The 21,827-nt window shown below is 35.1% G+C and overlaps 1 protein-coding gene across 2 annotated transcripts in view; it reads left to right on the top strand.

The window, feature by feature from the left end:
• CUL2 (cullin 2) overlaps nucleotides 1–21,283 on the top strand; it is a 41,096-nt gene extending 19,813 nt beyond the window's left edge. For both annotated transcript variants that reach the window (XM_059840262.1, XM_059840255.1), the window contains exons 7-21: nucleotides 2,450–2,546; nucleotides 2,638–2,748; nucleotides 3,978–4,140; nucleotides 5,317–5,441; nucleotides 6,987–7,094; nucleotides 9,134–9,193; nucleotides 9,589–9,717; nucleotides 9,828–9,914; nucleotides 10,432–10,584; nucleotides 10,973–11,050; nucleotides 12,807–12,873; nucleotides 13,953–14,155; nucleotides 16,643–16,744; nucleotides 17,454–17,570; nucleotides 20,667–21,283. In XM_059840262.1, coding sequence (XP_059696245.1) covers nucleotides 2,450–2,546; nucleotides 2,638–2,748; nucleotides 3,978–4,140; nucleotides 5,317–5,441; nucleotides 6,987–7,094; nucleotides 9,134–9,193; nucleotides 9,589–9,717; nucleotides 9,828–9,914; nucleotides 10,432–10,584; nucleotides 10,973–11,050; nucleotides 12,807–12,873; nucleotides 13,953–14,155; nucleotides 16,643–16,744; nucleotides 17,454–17,570; nucleotides 20,667–20,798 — 1,732 coding nt within the window. In that variant the 3' untranslated portion in view covers nucleotides 20,799–21,283. The remainder of the gene's footprint in view (nucleotides 1–2,449; nucleotides 2,547–2,637; nucleotides 2,749–3,977; nucleotides 4,141–5,316; nucleotides 5,442–6,986; nucleotides 7,095–9,133; nucleotides 9,194–9,588; nucleotides 9,718–9,827; nucleotides 9,915–10,431; nucleotides 10,585–10,972; nucleotides 11,051–12,806; nucleotides 12,874–13,952; nucleotides 14,156–16,642; nucleotides 16,745–17,453; nucleotides 17,571–20,666) is intronic.
• The last annotated feature ends 544 nt before the right edge of the window (nucleotides 21,284–21,827 follow it).

Consider the following 21,827-nt stretch of genomic DNA (forward strand, 5'->3'; position numbering starts at 1 on the left):
TCTGTAAGTAATTGGCCTTGAAAGACCCTTGGTCTGACACAGCAGAGCATTTTTGAGTGATGGAATCTTCTTTTAATGAATTTGATATCCAATTATTGTACCTGAAACTTTAAAAATGTTCTTCTTTGGGGCTGTAGTAATACACTGTACAGTACATGTTGAGCATCCACCATTAGCTTGAGTCTGAAGACAGGAACAAGATGGAGTTAATATAAACCAGCACAACTTTCTTGTGTATGTGTTTTGTAGCTTTCTCCATTTCTTTTAGAAAAAAATAACTTGTCACCACCTGAATTAGTGGAATTTGTGTTTCTAGCACTTAATCTTTTATCCAGATTCCTTTCCTGTACCCAAGATATCCTGTGACATCCCTGCTTCACTCTGTGTTGCAGCTGTTCTGTAGCTTTATGCATCTGTATTGCTTGCTGAGTGCTGCCAAGAAGGAAAATAAATGTTTCATAGACTTCTACCTTTGCAGGGTCACCAATTCCATTTTAGTGTGGCACTTGTTCTTACTACTACAGCTTTTGTGAAAGTCGTCCTTAAAATTTCTGTCAAATTTTTTTGAGATTTGCACTACACATTGCTGGGAGCAGAGTGCCATTGGTGTAAATAAAAACCTGAAGGGGCTGCCAGAGCTGGCAAGGCCTGTTCTGTGCTGGGTTTGTTTTTATTACCTTTGAGCCATATGACCTCTGCTTCAAAAGCTTGTTTCCTTCCTTCCTTCCAGCCCTTCCGCGGAGCATGTCTCCTGTACTCTTACAGTTCTTTCCTAATGTTCCTTTGAGTCCCCTGGGTCTGGCCATTGCTGCTCCCTCCCCTCCTACACATGTATGGGCTCAGGTCTCAACTGGCCTGTGAACTGAGCAGAGGGAAGCTGGGACTTGAGCTGTCCTCCAGTGATGGTGGTTGTGTTTGTGTACCAGGTCCAGAGCCCTGCATGTGAGAGCTGGGCTGGGCTGTCTCTTGCCAGAGCCCCATTTATAATATGCTCAGCTTTTAGTTCTGTGGCTTCCTATGCTCCATGGCCTAGCCCTGTGTCCACAGGCTGCATGCTTCCTGCAGCTCTCCATGCTCCTGGGCCCCTCTGGGCTGGAGGTGCAGGCCCAGGGCAGGTGGGACTTTTCCCTTCTATGATTCTGTGCTGCTGCCTCTGCCATCATAACCCAGACCCTGCAGAGAGATGTTGGCAAGGATGCAGGGTGTCATTACACGTACCCAAACCCAGGTTTATTCCATTGGTTCAGCTCCCACAACCAGAGGAAATCTTCCTGTTCCCTGTGTGAAAAAATCAGATCATCCCTGATGGAACCCATCAGTTCAGTTCATCTGTAATGGATGATAAAGCTGCATAAACCATACAGTGACTGTTCATTATCTGTTAAGAGAGCTAATTCTTTACACCCATCATGAGCTGAAGTTTTCAGACTAGAGAAAGCAGTAGTGTTTGAAAGCAGTATCAATGATTAACAGTTGTGAATACATGAAGATGGTCTGGTGTGCATAATACAATGACTGCTGGTGTGGCTGTCCTGGTAAACCTCCACAGCTCCTGGGTATCCTCTGGAGTTTTTCCTGATTACAAACCAAAATAAATGACATTAGCAAAATTACTTCTCTCCCATTTTACCCCCGCCTAGATGGGTATATGGCAATGTTTGTCTTTGATGCTTAATCATACTTTCGTAAATCATATTTTAGTCCTATTTAACACCTTAGGAGTTAGAGAATATTTTTTAAACTTAGTTGTAAAGTGCATATGAAAGTGGAATTTTTTAAGAACTTTTCATGTCTTAAGAGGAAGTTTGTGCTGTTTTGAATGCTAGTTATTTCCCAGTCTTTGCAAAGGACTGAACACTAGTCTTTTTAGCATGCAAAGCACTTGTTTTAATTACTTCTATTTTCACCTGAATGGAACTGAAGACAACATTTTCTTCAATTCCTTCATTTGAAGATTAGAACTTGACTGGAAGATGTAAGGTTTTCCTTTTCTGTATGATGCATGATTAAATATTGTGACATAATGGGCCAGGTGTGTAATTTATTCCACTTGAAATCTATATGTTGAATAGTAAATATTCAGAAAAAAACCCAGCATTCTTCTTGTTGTGGTGCTGGTGAAAAGGATAGATTTTTTGGAAAGGGCAAGAGTGTGAAGGTAGTCTATGAAAAAAGGCTACAAATACGAGATGGAAATTACTGTAGCTTTTAAACTACTTACATTGCATAGAGTATATAATTTAGAATACTTAGATCCTTTGCAAATACTTGGAAATTTTATGACCTTTAAATGCTTTTTTATGTTTATGAATAACTATCTCAACAATTCAAATGTATATGAGAGAAAGAAGTGCATTTTTTATTTTAAGATTAATTTTATTTAATTTGGCTATAAATGAGTTACACCAGATGCCTGCATTCTCATAAATATTGTCTTTGTCTATTTCAGTGATCGCTGTGGAGAAGACCCAAACCAGAAAGTAATCCATGGGGTTATTAACTCCTTTGTTCATGTTGAACAGTATAAGAAAAAATTCCCCCTAAAGGTAGATACACATTTCTGATTATGTATTTTTAATTTGGAATGTCAATGTAGTATATACATTATTTATCCTTTAAAAAAATTCTCTCTTCTAGTTTTATCAGGAAATTTTTGAGTGTCCTTTTCTGAATGAAACAGGGGAGTATTATAAACAAGAAGCTTCGAACTTATTGCAAGAGTCAAATTGCTCACAGTACATGGAGAAGGTAGGAGATTCTTCAATACACATGCAATAATTAAAATCATTTTATTGATGATACATGTTGTCCTCTACAGTTCTCATAGTTGTTCTTCATGTTATTTTTTCATGTAATTGAAATGGTACTTTTTAGTGACATGGTTAATCTGAACATAAACTACAAACCTTGCTATGGGTGGACAGTCAGTATCAAAATATTTCATAATAAATGATGACTCAATCATTTGAGTATGAAAAGTGAAAAGTAAAAAAAATTAAATCATATCAGGTTGATTAGTATTTCTTCCTCACTTCCTTATTTTCTTTCCGTTTGGAGTAGGGTAGCATTAGACTTTTAGCAATATGTGGTTAGAAAAGACTTCAGTTGTTACAAAACATTATTAAAAATTACATACTCTGAGGTGGATTTACTTTCATTTTGCTTTGTGGTATATGAAGTTATGTTGTGGTTAAATTACTTGTAACCTAGTTTGAGAAAACAAGGATTAATACAACACTAGGAGTCAGTTCTTGGTCCTATACTGTCTGCACTACCAAGATAAAAGAGTTAAGAGGGCTGTGAGATTGCTTTTAAGCTAATGGTTTCACCCCATTGTATTGAAATTCAGGGGCAGGCTAAGACTTCAACTAAACCAAAAGCAGTTTTGCCTATCATTAGCAGTCTGCAGCTGCACTACTCTTCCTAGAGTCCCCTCATATTCACAGGGTGTAAGTGCTTTTATGGCAGTATTCATCTGACTTATCTTATGATTAAGCCTATTACCTTCATTGAGTTATAAAAAAAGCTTTTATTAATAGCTCAGATGTACTCCTGTGCCTGTTGAGCAGATGTTTACATACAAGCAAATGGACTGGGAATAGTAAAGTGATTCTTGGAGTTCTCTTTCTGTTAGGTATTCTGGTAAAATTTTCTCAGAAGGAATAAGTAGGATAAGAGAAATTGGGGAAGACTAGTCACCAGGTTAAAGGGAACAAGAAATTTCAAGATGAAAACTATGGAATGCTGGTAGACATCTAGTAGTGACCAAGCCTAGTTAGTACTCAGACTAGATTATGTTCATTCAGTAATAGCCTAATTCAGAAGAACAAATTAAATTTTTCATCCTGCACAAGTTCTTTTGTAGCTTTTATTACTCGCTCTTGTTTCTCATTCTGCATACATACACTGTTGTACATTCTGGTACTTTATAGGTTGTCAGTATTTCTTCAGCTTGCAGTTTAAACTCTTCTGTGTAGGTTTTAGGTAGATTAAAAGATGAAGAAATGAGATGTCGGAAGTACTTGAATCCCAGCTCATATGGCAAAGTGACTCATGAATGCCAGCAGAGGATGGTAGCTGATCACTTGCAGTTTCTACATGCAGAATGTCACAATATTATCAGACAAGAGAAAAGAAGTGGTAAGTCTCACTGGTCACAAAAAGACTGAAATGGTTTTTTGTTTTATTCACTTAGCATTGCAATTTCCTATCTTTTTTCAATGACCTTCTGTGCATATAATCATTTTCAACTAACATTACTTATCTAGAAATCCCCATTAAACCCTGAATAACATTTTTCTTTTAGCATGTAACTAATTTTTATTCCTCCAAGTATATAATCAAAACCTTCTTTTTACTGTTAACAGTCCTTCTTTCAGCTAATGCTCTTTCTCTTTCCTTGTCTTAGTCATCTTAAAAACACACTGAAGTCCTGTAGAAATGATCATATTTTATGCTTGTGTTTTCTTTTGTAAACCAATGGCTCTGTCTTAACAGATTTCTTCATCATCACTTAACAAGTCAGGCTTATAAAATATTTTGGCATCTTTTCATAGCCACTTTTTATTTTCCTGAATCTTTTGTGACCTCTCATCCACAATCTTTGTTACAGAAGGAGATGCTCTTGTAGTTCTATTCCTTGCCTGACTAAAAAAGCCATGCTTCCTGATGACTACATGCCTCTTGCCTTTGAAAGAATGCTTATTCTTGCATGAAAGATGGGATCTCTTATGTGACACAAATTATTTTTCACAGTCAAACTCAAATTGTATTTAATAAAGGTGTGTTCACTTTCCAGGGAATCTTTCAAGTTTGATCAGAGTTTGGATCTGTTTTGTTTCGTTTCTTTTTTGGGAGTGCGGGGAGGCAAAATATAATAAAAATAGCAGTTGTTTGTTTAGAGTTTTTCTCACCTGAGAAAAATTTCAAGCTACCACTGGAGGCAAATAAAAAGTTAAGAAGATATCTAAACTGATTTTAGTCAGCTGCTGCTAAGGGAGATTAAGGAAGGCCAGGTTTTAGAATAAACTGGCACACTGTTTCTCCACACTAGCCCACCTCTCTGAGTCTCTCCTAAAGAAGCTGTATTGGAAGGGTGAGGTAGTCACAATGGCGGGATTCAGTAAACACTGATAATAGGCCTACTCTTTAATTTTTTTCTTTTGTCAGTGATGTAGTCTATGTTAATTTTTTTCTTTCAAAACAGTTGATCTTGTTTCTGTCTTTAAAAAGTTATGTTGGAAATTATGATACTATATTAAGTGTTAATTTTTAGTGTTTCTAAGTGTACCTTCTAAAAATGTGTCTCTGTTACAGACATGGCAAATATGTATACTCTACTTCGTGCTGTGTCAAGTGGTTTACCTCATATGATTCAGGAACTACAAAACCATATCCATGATGAGGGCCTTAGAGCAACCAGCAATCTTTCTCAGGAAAATGTGAGTTTCCTCAGGCAGCTGAAATGATTGTTTGAATAATAATCTTGATTGAGTGTTTGCCCTTCTACTCTTAGTTGGGTTTTTTAATTTTGCCTGCATAAAATTGGTTTGTAATGTGATGGATAAGTTGTAACTTCTCATCAGCACGGTTAGCTGTGCCACATTATCTATCCTGAGAGCTGATTGTTGTAATTGTTGTCATCTAACGAGAAACAACTGCAGCTAGATATTTCTCATTGTTGTTTGCTTAATACTGCCAGGGCAAGTAGGTCTTTTGTTCCATGTATGCTTTTTTCCCCCTGAATTTCTCTTAAGTCAGTGGCATTTGCTGTTCTGGTATATTAGAAGCCAGTGATTCCATTTTGTAAAGACTTGACATCCTGTCCTGATTTCAGTCTGGTGATTTTCATAATAGCTTTATAGTCATTATGCTTTATATTGTCATGTAATTTCTGAAAATATTATTAGATTATTTATGTTACTAAAGTGTGTTAAACTTTTTTTCCATTTATGTCTGTTTAAATTTCTCAATTCCATTTTTGTTTCTCTAGCACTGCTGTACAGAGACAAACTACAAGCTTTTGTTTGACATTGTATTTGTGCATGTGTACATCTTGCTGTCTCAGTTTAGGATGGTGACTTTAGCTGTCCAGTGTTTCTGTCTATTAAAATTCATAAACACAAGCTGTTGTATATTCACTCTGTTACTGACTGAACAGGAATGCTGACTATTCTGTGACTCCACTGTAACTTCAGTGTGCATACTGAAGTCTTTAGTAGTATAGTTTGCTTTCCAATTATTTTTAGGTTTATTGAACTTACTCTTTCAAACTAGTAGTGTCTACTCACAGAAATAAATACAGACCCATGAGGGTGGTGGCAATTCACAGCCTTAGGTAGATAATTCCAGTGTGAACTACTCATTCTATTGTATAAATTATGTACTTTGAAACATTTTTAATATGTGACCTGAGAATGTTCTTGGGGAGTTATGCTACAGAGCCAATGCCTTTCACACTCTTGCACTTGTGCCTGCCATCTTGTCTGTGTAGGGACTCCTCCAGCTCATGTCAGTCATTTCTATGCAGAATATAATGCTGGAATGTGGTGCATGAAATTCAATTGATAACTGCCCTATGTAGGAAAATGTGAAGGGATCATTCATATTTTCTGTCTCTGAAGTCTCTGTGTAGGAGAAGCAGTAGTTTATTGTATCAGTTGCTTGATTGCTGTATTTATGTTAGCATTAATGATTTTTGAAAACGCTAATAATGGATTTTATTAGAAGGCATGAGAACAGTATAGACTCAAATCTAGATTGGATAGCAGGACTGTAAATGTAGCCTTGACTTTTTATTTCCAAAACATGCTCTAGCATCATGATGTGAGAGTACAGCAGAATCCATCCTCTCAAAATTCACTGTAGTATTAACTTTCTCAAAAAAGAGTAGTTAGTAAAAAAACTACAACTGATGTAGATATGTTTGTGTTAGATACTACTACTTTCCTCACTAACTTGCTTTCTGTTTTATCTACCCTTTTTAGATGCCAACTCAGTTTGTGGAGTCAGTTTTGGAAGTACATAGTAAATTTGTTCAACTGATCAACACTGTTTTGAATGGTGATCAACACTTTATGAGTGCCCTTGACAAGGTAATTTTTACTTAAATAAAGAAAGCATTGGAAAACAAAATCCAGGACCCTGATTCAGGCTCGCCAAAACTCTTCATAGGACCAACACATGGTCAATGATAGTTCATATGCAGTCTTTCTAGTTTAGAAATGCAATGGAGCAAAAGACAATCCAGTGTAAGGGAAAATATAAATTAAAGGAGACCATTTTAATTCTTGTTTTCTGAAAGAAAGACCTTTCTTTTCATCAAATTTCAAAACACAAAAATGGTGCTGATCCATTCAGTGCAAATATAAATGCAGATAATGAATAGGCAACTAGTGAGGTTTGGGAGGTTTGGTAATTCTTGCATGCATTTGAACTTGAATTTGCTTGCTGAGATAATGTTTATCTCTGAATGCTCTTAGTATTACTTCCACAGAATCTTTGCTTAGATTTTTCAAGTTGACTGCAGAGAATATCTGGAAACCTACATTACTTCAGTCACTGCCACGATAAGTAACTTTTTCCAGGAGAGACCTGCACTTGAATTTAAATAACAAATATAGGGAAAGAGGCTTGCTGCTCTTTTATTTGAAATGCATAGCCATGCATGTATTCAAGATAACAGTTCTAATTGTCATGAATTTTAATAATAATAATTATTAATTATAACTAATAGATATATTTTCTTTCTTTAATTTCATTTCACAGGATGCACACATACAGTTCATTGCTCTTTTGTGGTGTGTGCAGTAGTTGCAGTTTCTAGTTAATGTCAAGAGTCTAAGCTTTGACAATTATCAGTCAAGGTTAACCTGTAGAGGCATAATGGAGAAAGTACCAGTGATGGTACCAATAATAGTTACCCATCTGTGTTTGTGACATTGATAAAAGAATTATTTAGCATTTTAAAACAAATATTTCAATGCCAAATACATTTCTCTGTCCGTTGCAATTAATGTCATGTACCAGAAGGTGGAGTAACACGAGACTGACGACTTCATTTGCTGGCACATAGACAATGTACTTTTTCTAAATACATCAGTTCTTCACTCCATTGATTTTTCTTAAAGTAAATACTTTAAATATTGATTTGCTGTTAATTTTTGATGGTGACTATCAAAATCGTTATTGCTGCTTCCAGTATTATTGCAAAAGATTGCTCCAAGCTTTAAAGAGTTTCCTATTTCTTGTCAAGCCGTGCATTCTTTTCTCAGAGGAATTCTAGGGACCTATTAGCAAATTTTGCAATCTTGAGGTATTGTACAGAAGAGTTCCTTGTCAGTTTGTCTTTATAATGATAACAATATTTTCCTTCTACAGAGGAACTATAATTCCTGGGACCTATGATCATGCAATATTTTTGATTCACTGTTAGCTTACAACACTAATTTAAATGTGACGTGTAGTTTAGAAACTCTGTTATTCTGATAATCTTTTTTTAATTTCTAAACTGCCATTATCTCTTTCCTTTTTCATCATATTCAGGTTTTCTTCAGCCACCATATTGTTTGTGCTCTACTACTTCAAATTTCCACTTTCAACAATATATTTTTCTCCTTTTCAGTGTATGAAAAAGTCCAACATTATTGGAGGTGAAAACCAAAAGCACTTTCATTTCTTACTGTTATGAACACATCGTATAAGTTTTTCAGCTCAACAACATGCTGTTGATGTGCTGCTGCTCAAATCTACTTTATCTGCACTTATTCCTAAGTTTCTTTCCATCTGTTCTTTTGGACCATAATATTGCTGTATACCAAAATCATAATACTTTGTGAAGTTTCTAATCAGAACTTAATTTGTTCTTTGGTTTTCTGTAATTATTTTTATTCTTCTATTCTTTCTACTTTTACTTAATTCTCAACCTGAAAATGTTTAACAACCAAATTCTCATAAAGCACTAATTGAACCTTTTTATGAGTCGTTTCTTTTTTTATCCCCTTTAGTGTAGTTCAGCTTTATAGGATCTCAGATGGTCTTTGCCCTGAGGACTTTTTTTATTTTTTTCAAATTTCATAAAAGAAAAAAGTTTAAGTCATTGACAATTTTTCTCTTTGCTCCATGTTTTATATAGGCTTTGACATCAGTAGTTAACTATCGGGAGCCCAAGTCAATCTGCAAAGCACCTGAGTTGGTAAGTGATGCACACAGAAAGTAGTAATTCTTGTATAGAACCATCAAATGGATTGCCATAGTGCCCTTCACACACGTATCCAGCTCTCACACTGGGTCACACTCAGGTGTGTATTTTAGTAGTTACAGCTTAAGCTGCACACACATTTTGTGAGTGTGCAAAATTGCTATGGTTCTAATTTTTGGTATAGACTGTATTTTCTGTGGGTGCAGAATGTATACCCATGAATGTTTGCCCATGATTGCAGCCCTTATATAGAATGTGAGACAGTAGACTGTGACTTATTTCATATTTGGACTATTGTAGACATTTGGAAATACCAAATATCTTGGCATACATTTGTTCTTAAGCTTGACAAGTAGTTTTGGGTTTGATTTTTCTTTTTTTAATTTGAGCTGGCCAAATACTGTGACAACTTGTTAAAGAAATCAGCAAAAGGAATGACAGAGAATGAAGTAGAAGACAAGCTTACGAGTTTCATTACTGTTTTCAAATACATTGATGACAAAGATGTATTCCAAAAGGTAACTTTTCCTATTCAGTAATGTTAAAATGTCACATTTAAAGCCTACTTGAAGAATGTGGTTATGCTTCTTAAAATCCTCGTGTCTGGTTTTTTTTTTTTTTAATGCAGTTCTATGCCAGAATGTTGGCAAAAAGATTAATTCATGGTCTGTCTATGTCTATGGATTCTGAAGAAGCAATGATAAACAAACTAAAGGTAAGGTAATATTCTTCTAACACAGAATAAACAAATATAGGAGCATGTAATGTTGAGAGGGAGCAGCAGAGGGTGCCAGACGTAACTTAACAATTGGTAAATCTATTTCCAATAGCTGAAAGCAAAAGCTAGTGTTTAGGTAGTCTATGAAAGATAAAAGGCATCACCTCAAATGCCTATCACCTAGGCATTTGAGATTTTTATGAGGTTTTGGATAATTTTATTAGCTTGGTAAAGTCATTCATGTTAACATTTAAAAAGTACCAAGGACTTTCATACGCATGTCTCTCTTTTGATTTTATAAAACAATGTTTTTCAAATAGATTAGTGTATATAAGGTGAAACTAAGATAAATATTATTTTATTTTACAGTATTTGGTTTTATTATAACTAGTGTTTTCTGTAAATGTAACAACACTTCTGCTGACTAGATTTTCGTATTGTATTAGTGAGGGAACGTAATTTATATGATGAGTACTGTTTTCACTTTGAAACTTGTTACAATATTTCTTCACAGCAAGCCTGTGGTTATGAATTTACCAGCAAGCTCCATCGAATGTACACAGACATGAGTGTTAGTGCTGATCTCAACAACAAATTCAACAACTTTATCAAAAACCAGGACACAATCATTGATTTGGGAATTAGTTTTCAGATATATGTTCTACAGGTACTAATGTATGTTTATTGCTGCTGAGTTATTTGTATTTACCTTTTATGTTCTGCTAACAAATATACAGTTTTTCTAATTATGAATACTACTTTATATGGGAACTGATGGACTGTGATCATTGTGGAATTACTTACTCTCCTAGTGTTTATTTGTCAAATCAACCCACTAGGTCCCTAAACAATAGTGATATGGAATTTCAGTCTTAATTAATACCTCAGTGGGGTGTGCAGAAGGTGCACTAAAAAATGATCAGTAAAACTTCCTGAGTTATTTGATTGTCTTATGAAATAATGCACACTATACATCCACTTAAGAGTGTTATTTTTTTCTTAATATATATTTTGTATGAAAATGTTAATGCTTCTATTTTTCCCAATACTTTTAGGCTGGTGCATGGCCTCTAACTCAGGCTCCTTCTTCTACATTTGCAATTCCTCAGGAACTGGAAAAAAGTGTACAGATGGTAGGTTAGTAGGAGGCTTCCTATAAACATGTGGAAAATGTAAAATCACTCCAAATGAAAAATTATCACTCTAACAGAGGAAAAATTTGAGCTGCTTTATTTTGATTGTAAATTATTTCTATCATGTTTCCAGTCCATATGCAATGTGGAAGGGTCACCCAAATACCTTACTGAATTTATGTATGTATTTGTGTAGCTTTTTCACGTCTCTCTTCTACACTTTGTGATTGCTGAAGGAGATGCTAATAAATGCAGTCAAATGAACTACGTTGGTTCTTTGCTTCAAAACCAACTCTTAATATTTAGATAAAAAAAGATTCTGTTTCTAATATAAAATCTGAACAGTCTTAATAGCAGATTAAGGTGCAAGTACAGGTTTCTTGTTCCCTGTTTCATAGAAACTGTTCAAAGTCAAGCTTCGTGCAAACTTCTCTAAAGCTCATTTTATGATTTCTCAAGGCAGTAAAGGTTTTGCTTTAGCCAAATATTTTCTTCTTATGTGATTATTTCTGCCTTGTGGAGGTAGAGTATTTTGTTGCTTTTGATTATATTATTGTATTCTCAATGTTACCTGTACAATGTTTGTTGAAAAACAAAATATTTATGTTGATCTTTGCTAAGGTGTATTTGATGGTGAAGTACAATTTAGGCAATACACATTTTGTATTATTGGACATAAGAGGTTTTTATAGCTGTTTTTATACCTTAAATTACTATTTGATGTAAGTAATAATGGCAAATTTTTTTTTTTTTTGTGGTGAAGGATCTTTTTCTTGTATTACTACTGAATATTAGGACTACTTATTCAGCTTTAATTTCCACTTAAGTGGTACTCAGTTTTAGCAATATAATAGTTTCTGACCCAGACTATAGGATCACCAGCTGTGATGAGGTTTTGCTGTCTTTGTGGGTTAAAATAGGAGTATTGTCAGTTGTGCCTCAGTTGGAAAATTGGTACAGAATTGTGTGTCAGAAGCAGTTCAGAGTCTGGGTTGCTTGCCTAATTTCACCATTTTGCCATTTTAAAGGAACAAACTTATTCATGTTGACCTAGGTAAAGATCAGTGATTTAAATTAGAATTCCCTAAAGAAACAGAACATGACCTTGAGGGGGAGTCTTTGAAAATTGTCTGACAATGTCTTTATTTACTGTCCAATTTGATGATTTGACCCATGGAGAGAGTTCTCTTAGGATTCTGGCAAGGATTTAGAAAGAAAAAAAAAGTATTGCAATTGCTCTCTGAAGTATGTGAGTACCTGTGTAACTGGGCAACATCTTCAGCACCTTTTTCTGAGACTGATGAAGCTTCCTGTAAATATATATTTATCTGAGTGGTGTACAAATACTGGTTTTCGTACTGTGCAAGCTTGTGGGTGGATCTCTTTAATTCTTAAAGAGATCAAAATTCCCTGTTTATATGTTCTCCTTCAATGTTAATCCAGACCAAATCTGAATAAGCTAAATAGGTGTGTGTACCCAGTGTTGGCATTGTGGGGTTTAGGAAGTTTGATCTCATTTTAGGGAAAGGTTTTTTGAATCTGCTGAAATTCTTCTCATTATCAGAGGTAGACCTTAAATTAAGATTCAGTCATCACTCATTTTCTAAAGGAAAATGCTGTCACAAATGGATCTGCAATGTTTTCATCCAGTGTGATGGACATAAAACCAGTATTTCTTCATTAGGGTGGCAGGGTGATGATAAACTGTTGTGAGTAGTTATATGTGTGACTAACTGCTGTTCATTTTGTTTTGCAGTTTGAATTATTTTACAGTCAGCATTTTAGTGGAAGGAAGCTTACTTGGTTACATTATCTTTGTACAGGTAAAAATAAGTGCTGTGCTAAACTTATGATCTAACAGTTGCTTGCTAAAAGTTCTTTTCAAATGACAAAAACATGGGAAGTTGGAACATTATTTTACATATAAAGTCAATGGACGTATTTTGTGTTATAAATTAATATTTAGTACTTAAATTTTCCAAAATTCACGTCTTGTAAACTTGTGATTTATTAAATATAAGTAAAACTAGATTTGTATGTTCTTAACTGCAGAAAAGCACTGCAGAACTGCTGAGTTAATAACAATTGCCCTGGAATTGTTTCTGTAGTATAGATGTTCCTTACATAAATACTAAATAATTTTAAAAATGCATATTATACTATTTTACTCAGGTATGTATCTACATAAATACATACTTTTAAGTATTTAGTATTTATTATTATTATTAAGTATTTATTTTAGTAAGTGCCAGTCAATCATGTTTTATTTTAAGTGCTTTCAGTGTCAGGCTTTAACAACTGAGCACTGCAACATATCACACAGAGGTGAAAACCATAGCCCACAACAATGTCATATAATGAAAATCTAGTTCTGGTAACAGAAGGTTGCTGTTAACTCACACTCCCCTTCACACAGAAAATCTAAATCTGCTTTCAGGAAGATTTCCTCAGTGCTTTTTGTTTTTCACGGGAATTTTAAAATGTAAGAATATGAAAAATTTTTGATGGACAAGAATTTTTCTTTGTTTTTAAATTTTCCCTTAAATAAACTTCCTCATTAATCACTATTCTGAGATTCTGTGTAAGCTGTTAATTGAAATTTATGAATTGCAATGTGTTGAGGCTACTTGTAATTTCTTTTTTTATGATTATTATATCTTTATTACTATTATATATTGCACTATTTGTCTAGTATGCATAGTTAATCAGGGTGGGGTGGTTGTTTTAGGCTCTGCTGTATATGTGTAAATTCACAGTATCAGTTGTCATTGTTCCATTTCAAGTGTTAAATACAGACTTGAGTTGAATGTCTGGAAATGTATGAGGAGCTCTGGTAGTTTGGCTTCAGATGACTTTTCAGCTCCATTTTTCTGTTTATAAAATACTACTTGTATCATTACAGGTGAAGTAAAAATGAATTATTTGTGCAAACCTTACGTAGCCATGGTCACAACATACCAAATGGCAGTGTTGCTTGCCTTCAACAACAGTGAGACTGTCAGTTACAAGGAGCTTCAGGACAGTACACAAATGAATGAGAAGGAGCTGACAAAAACCATCAAATCTTTGCTTGATGTCAAAATGATCAACCATGACTCAGACAAGGTATGCCATAATGATATTAAAAAGTTTAATGTTTTCAGTCTTGTCATTCTGATGTTTGTTGAGGACATTTAAAAAATATCCATTGTTTACTTTTATTTTTCTAAGCTTTATTTTTGACCCTTGTGAAAAATTGTAAGTCTCTACTTACAAGGAAAGAGACAGGAGGAAGTAGAGTGCCTGTCATGCAGGCTTTCTATGCCTATAGCAGCATGAAAAGGTAATAATGCAGGGACTCTTTATTGTTTCTGTTGTCTTGCTTTCAAAGTTGTACTGAATCACTGGAAGGAGCCTGAGTAGTAAACCAAAGTGTTAAAGTGATCCTAAAAAAATATTTTGGGATTAAGAGATTGAAAGAAAGAGCAACCGTGTTCTTCCTTGCAGACAGTTTACAGGAGCAAGAAAAAGAGCAAGGAGGACTTCTGTGAGAGAATTTTTGCTGCAGTTTGCCAGACTTATCATTCCATGAGTTTCTTGGAATTCCAGTAATATCTGAGCTTTGTTTGTGATTCAGGCAATGGTTGCTACTTCTTTTTCTGACTCTCTCATCCTTCTGTGTAGCCTTTGTGAAATCTTTTTTCCAGTACAGCAAGGGGCACAGACTTTACTCTGTTAAGTAAGAAATACTGCAGAAGTGCCTGTGCATCCCATACATACAAAGCCTGTGCTTCCAGCTCGCCCAGAAAGCCCACTATGCAGACAGTATCAGACAGAAGGAACTGAGATAAGCTGTTCAATTCGCTTACAAGAAGAAATCCAAAGCTGCTCTGACAGCTGCTTTTGTTTTTAACCAGGAAAATTTTAGAAAATGGAAAGTGAGATCATAAGGAAGATCTGGTGTTTGGCTGAAGCATAGGACATGCTTCCAATATCTAGAAATGAGCTCAGGTTGGAACAATTGCTGGGAAGATGTCTGTTAAACCATGGGTCAAATAAAACACTGGGAAGCAGTGAGATCTTTAATAATCTTAGAACGTTGCCTGTTTATTACAGGAAACAGTGAAACCTTTAATAATCTTAGAATATTGTCTGTTGTTTAAAGGATTTACATTTATTTATGTTCATTGTATAAGGTTCACCCAGTTTCTTAAAGCTTATGTCATAGAAGAAGGAATAATGCAGCTTTCCAACCCGTTTACTTTTTAATGTTTACCACTGCTTTTTCCAGTTCTTTGCCTTCCAGACTACTGTATTCAAGTGTCTTTACTATTTCTGTTTTCTTTGCACTCCATCCAGCAATGTGATAGCAGATCTGTAGACAGTATCAGCTTACTTATTAAATAAACAAGTGAGCTTTAGTGGCTTAAGCAGTGGAATTCAATACACAAACTTCTCTTTACCTGTATCTGAGCCAAACAGAAAAGTACAGTGCAGTAAATGTTGTAGTTTGCTTTTGCTTGTTTGTTCATTTTGTGAACGGGTGTGGGGGAAAGAGCATGAGAAGTTTCATCTCAAAATCTTCATTGGTTCATTTGAATCATGCTTTTTGAGTTCATGCTCAATACACAATTTGCTTTGGTTTATATTCAGCCATGTCAGCAGAATAATGCTAGAAGTTAATGTTTGTCTATTTTTTGTTAGCTTATTATTATTTTTAAAGCTCTTGATCTTCCCCCTTTCATATTGTATTTTCTATACTATGCCTGGTTTTTATATATGTATTGTAACAAAGTCTATTTGTTGCAAGATACAAGATTAGAATTAATATTGATTTGAGTGCATATTTAGGTAAATATTTTCTGTGTTTACTAAAATGTTTGTGCTTTAGACAGTTTGGCAAGATTCCAAGGTCTCAGAATCCCAGTAACTTTATTCTGCTGGAAATTGGTAATACTTATACAGACTCTTGCCTGGAAACTGCAGAGATCTGTCCAGTCATGTTGGGTTGAATGTAAAGGTGTTTTTATTGTAGGGAAAAAAAATGTTGTAATAATAATAATCACATATATATATATATATATGGAAAAGAATCGTGATTTTGACAGAAAAAAATTTAAAATCTGCAGGTAGGTGTGCACTGTAGAAGTTGCAGCCTGTCAGCTTTTTCTGCTATAACATATCAAAATGATTAGATGCTTTTCCTTAAATTCTGGAAGAAAGCTTTTGTAAAAATTATGAAAGCAGCAGCTCCCCTTTGAAGTCCTGTCATAGATAAATGCAAATCCTACTTTCTTTGCAGGGAAAAAAATATTTTAAATGAAGGGTGTTTACAACTAAGATAAACTATCAAAGTATTAAAAGAGAAATTACTTGCTAACGAAATTCTTGCATGGCAGAGTTCTTCAATAGTGTTTTCTGAAATAGATTTGATTTCTGGGTCAGTTAAACTAGCTTTAAAAATTGACCTGGCTCAAGCAGCATTTTAGAATTTCAAGCTACAAATCTGAATTTTTTTCTGTGTATGTAAGACCCTAACTGTGACCTTTCAAAGTAAATTGTTACTATTTTCTGGTTCCATTCCTGATTTTTAAAAACGGTTCTCTGTTGCAGGAAGATATAGAGACAGAGTCTACATTTTCATTAAATATGAACTTCAGCAGTAAACGAACAAAGTTTAAAATTACCACATCAATGCAGAAAGACACACCACAGGCAAGTATTCTTCGCTGTTTCTAGCCTGAATAGCTTAAAAAGCTTATTTTTCTAAAATGGAATTTACTGTGTTAGTTTGGTGTAAGCAGATATCAGACTCCATAAGATTTACAAAAGAAATTTTGTAGGTTTAAAGCTTAAGCAGTGCAATTTTTTTGTACTTGAAATATAGGCAAGAGAAGATGAAATAGGGAACAAGAAATAGAAGAAAAAGATAACCGAAATGTTAAGACCAAATGGTATTGATGTTTAATCTGTGTCGTGAGACTTTTTTGTTGCTGGTGTTTATAAAGGAACTTGCTGCAAGAACAGCAGAACCAATCAATTATTTTCCTATTGTTTTGTGTCCTTTGGCAACTAAAATCAACTCCTGTTGTTAATCCATGTTCTCAGTGTATCTTCTAAAACACAAGATTTTGTACAAGATAGGTATGTGCTGCCAAACTCAATACATAATAGTAAATTCCGATTGCTTTTCTCCCTAGCAAAAATGTTGGTTTAGATGCCCCTCTCCTACCTTCCTACTGACTTTCATGAAACCTGATATCCTGGATTTATGGACATACTTTTACTGGAATTGAACTACGCCTTAATTTTTGTATTAGTTCACCACTTTTAGTAAAGTAAAAAGTAGAGATTCAAGATAGTTTTATGCAGTCTGTATTGGTCTTACTGTGTTTTGAGCATTACTGTTCTTGCTGTGTGGCAGGAGATGGAGCAGACCCGAAGTGCTGTGGACGAAGACAGGAAAATGTATCTTCAAGCTGCTATAGTCCGTATCATGAAGGCACGTAAAGTGCTGCGACATAATGCTCTTATTCAGGAGGTAAGAGAAAGTCCTTGAGCTTGATTTCATGAGGATCTTCAGGGTAGTAGGGTAGAACATCAGACTACAAAACTCAACCATGTGGAAACCAGTACTCCAGCAAAATTAGTGAGAATTTCCCAGGAGTCTATTTTGAACTGCAGTACTGGAACACTAGCTGGGATCTCTCAATCTCATAAATGTGTCTTAGCACCAAAGCATTAATCCTTGCTCTTTCCTGTTAGCTGATTCTGTGCCAAGAGATGTTGTATCCTGTAAAAATCATTGCCAGAGCTATGGGTTCAGTTGAAGACCTGAACAGGGATATTCTAGTATGGAATTTCCACAGAAGCACTTAGCCAATTCTGTGCTCTAATCATTATTTTATTATAACTCATGGTTTAAATTTTAAAAGTTGTCTAAGTATGGAGACATGCACTTTTTAAGCCCCTTTTTCTACAAAGCTGTACAGTTCTCTAGATTTTTTAGATTCCAGATTAATGATCTGTGAACTGTCACAGGCTGGCTTGGAAGGAAGTGCTATTTCTTTAGTTTTTCTCTCACTTTCCCATCTGCTGATTGCCTGCCTAATTGTATTTCTCATTCCAGCCTAACATTTGCTCCTTCCAACCAGCTGCCAGTTTCACTTTTTTCAACCTTCCAAAGATCTTTCTTTAGTTTAATTAATTCTTGCATCTCTGAGCCTTTCTGAATGGCCTCAGAGAAGACTGGTGGGAGAGGGAATTGAGATTCCTATTTTATTCAACCATTTTGAGCATAGAGGTGGAGAGACATTGAGTAATTTGTGGTGATGGAGGAAACAGTTTACCACACCCACTCTTTAATTTTTATTTCTTAAAAAAAAAATCTAGCAGCAACAGGGAGTTTGTAAGCCCAGAAGACGCAGTGTGAGACCTCTTAAAGATTTTGGATATTGAAGAAGTGTATTTACACAAATAGTCTGAAAGCAAGCTTTATTTGAGAAATCTGATTTTGAATATCGAAAAGATGAGGCAGCATAGGTCCTGATTTTTCTCAGAATCTTTGTTTTTTTTTTTTGTTTCCCATTATTTAAACCATCCACACAATTATGATGAAATTGTGTAAGGATTTGCAATTAAAACTAGAAAATGATAGGCAAGCCCTTTCATCTTTGGGAATACTTTTTTTCTGCCCGCTGTCAAATTATTAGAAAAATTTATTGAAATGTACTTTGCCTGACACCAGTTTGTAAGGGTGAACTAGATTACAAATTTCTGTGTTTTGGAAACAAATCCTTTCTGGTTGCCTCTTCCTTTGTGTAATGGAAGGGCCACTTACATGCCCTGCTGTGTTTTGCTCTTGCAGGGCTCTTGCAGAATAGCAACATTAGAACCTTTTTCTTCAGCTTTGCAAAAAAGGTGGATATTTTCATGGTTACTCAGTTAAAAACTAGGTAGAGAGTATAGTTGTGATACTGTTACTAATTTAATGCCATAGTTATTTTTATCATGCTGTTTATATTCTTAAATATAATGTATCAATTTAAATGTGCTGTTTGACTTCTTGAGTCAGAAGGAATATTTCTGAAAGAAGTCTGTTTACTATGAATAGCTAATATTTTCTCACCTCATTAGTATTTTTTTCTTAGCTAAAAGGGCAGGATTATACTGCTAGAGAGATACTTGAGAGACTCCTAACCCTAATGTAGTTAGCTCTGATTCTAACACTGCAGCACCACACATTTCATTTAGGTTGAGATGTCCAAGAAAATACTCCAGGCCCTTGGTAGACCTGTATATGTCAGCATGTGGTCTTTGTGGAATTGTTAATTGTGTTAGATGCACCCTGATAATTTCAATTCTAGCTCAGTACTGTAGTCCCCTGCAGGGCGAGGTAGCTTTTCCTATAAAATGAGTAAGACTGGAAGAGTACTGGAGGGGAGACATCAGAACAGTCATTCCCAGAAAATTTTTATTCTGACCATCAGGTATTTCTGTCTATCCTTCTTAGTTGTACTATCTTTGATAAAAAAAAGCAACAACAACGAGAAAACCCATACCAGTACAAAACTGTCTCTTTCATTGTCTCTGTCTTAAGTAAATACATGAAGTGTGGTGATGACAATCAGCTTCAGTGGAGGGCTAAGTTTGGTGAAATCTGAGCAGATCTATCAGCTTGTTAGCACCCAGTTTCTCCTCACTTGTGTAACATACCAGACCCTTGGCTGTTAGCCCAACAAAACTCAGTCTTTTGAGGTTTTTGTTTGCTTTGCTGGGTGAGTTCCACCTGGTGAGTTCTGTTGGCTCATGGAGGGCTCCAGCAAACTCTAGAGCTGGGACAAAGCCAGCCATGAGAAGTTGTAAAGAAAAGTGAAAATTCAGCTGAAATAAAAATAATTTTCTTTACAGAAGAAATAAGAAACTACAGGCAAAATATATTGTGACACTTGAATAGTAAGATCTGTTTGAAAAAATTTCCTACTTATAGATTTGCACATTCTGTTTTTGCAGACAATTTCTTCCCCTTCTCTACAAGAGAATGGGCAAGACTGAGAACATCTAAGAGACATCTAAAGTTTTGCCCGGAGTGGCAATTTCTTCCACAAAGCAAATATAGATTTTTTTTTTTTTTTTTACAATAAATATCTTCTTACTGCATGTATTAAAAAGTTCCAGCATAGCCAGATGGAACACACTAAATTGTAGGTCTGTCTTCAGTGACTAAAGAAAGAGAAGCTCATCCTGATTTTCTCCAATTGTAAAGGAAAGGAGGTTAGTGGTAGGGGAACTCCACTGTGATAGTAGTGAAGAAATGTGTTAATATTAGATTAATTTTTAACATGGATATTTGTCTTCATTTGTACTGTGACAAATGAAGCAAGTGAGAGGAATGAGAAGAGCTGGAGAACATGTGGCCAAAGTAACCAGTGAGCTGACCAGTCAATTTCAGTGTCCTGACACTTAGAAGTAGAGATGCTTTCTTGTTTGTTATAAATTAACTATTCCAGGGTTATTTAATCCTGTCTTTAAAAGAAAAATATACTGAATTTGCCTTGAAGCCTTTAGCAAATATTTAGATGACATTTATGACTATGAAAAATAGAAATAACACAAAAATTGTGTCTTTCTTTTGCAGGTAATTAGCCAATCAAGAGCTAGGTTTAACCCAAGTATCAGCATGATTAAGAAGTGTATTGAAGTCCTGATAGACAAACAGTACATAGAGCGAAGCCAGGCCTCTGCAGACGAATACAGTTATGTAGCATGATGTTGCTATCCTGCAGGTATGATTGTAAGGAGATCATTGCTGTCACTGTTTGGTGTGTTCCTGTGGGAAGAGGCAGGCCTGTGCCTCCATAATTGGTCACTTGGCAGCCCCTGTTTTTCTGCTGTTTACAACATCACCAGTGCCATGTCATGAGCGTCAATGAAAATGCCTATAGATATTTCAAGCTCATGTCATTATGACATTTCTTAAAACTTTACTAAAAGAATGAGTGAAGTATTGCTGAAATGTGGAGAATTGGTTGGGTACCATGCTTTTTTTTTCCCCCCTCCCCTTTCACGTTTGCAGTTGATGTTTTTTAATGTATCTTAAGACAAAGTAAAAAAAAAAAATCACACAAAAAACCTAAATATTGTAATATGACAGATAACCTAATAATTGTATCTACATTAAAATGTAAAAAAAATGACGAACATGATACTGCTGCTTGTCAAATAAAAAAATAAAGTTATATAATGTGTCTCGAATGATTGTAGAGCTGGATATAGCATTAATGTCTGTAAATATTATTCAGGCCTGAAGAGTAGAAATAATGTTACGTGTTTGGGTTTTGGATAACCTCAGAAGTAGGTCTGACATAACAACAAATTTATATAAAACTGAATACCAGGTATGTCATGTTTGATGTGATTATAAAAAATATTTATGGTTAAGTGCACATCTTGTTTTCTTGAGATTAGGCTTATTTACATTCTCACTGCCTGAAGGCCTCTGCTGTGTCTGTTAATCCCACACTGTAGGAATTCGTTACAAGAGAAAATGAACTGATGTTTGAGGGGATTTAAATGGTGTAGTTCACAAACACTTAGGAGTAGTTATCATGAGCATCAAAGATAGAGTTCAGTGGCTTGGGAAAGCATATAGCAGGCTGGTAATTGAAAATGTTTTTTCTCTAATGTATTGGTTAGAAACACTACATGGATGGGTGTCTATGTTTGTTTCCACATAAACTCATACTGCTTGTTTCTTGTTTTCCCTCCTGACTCCTATGGTTGTTTTTGTCATGTTTTG

This window comes from Haemorhous mexicanus, chromosome 1 (assembly GCF_027477595.1).
Source record: "Haemorhous mexicanus isolate bHaeMex1 chromosome 1, bHaeMex1.pri, whole genome shotgun sequence".
Classification (NCBI taxonomy): Eukaryota; Metazoa; Chordata; class Aves; order Passeriformes; family Fringillidae; genus Haemorhous; species Haemorhous mexicanus.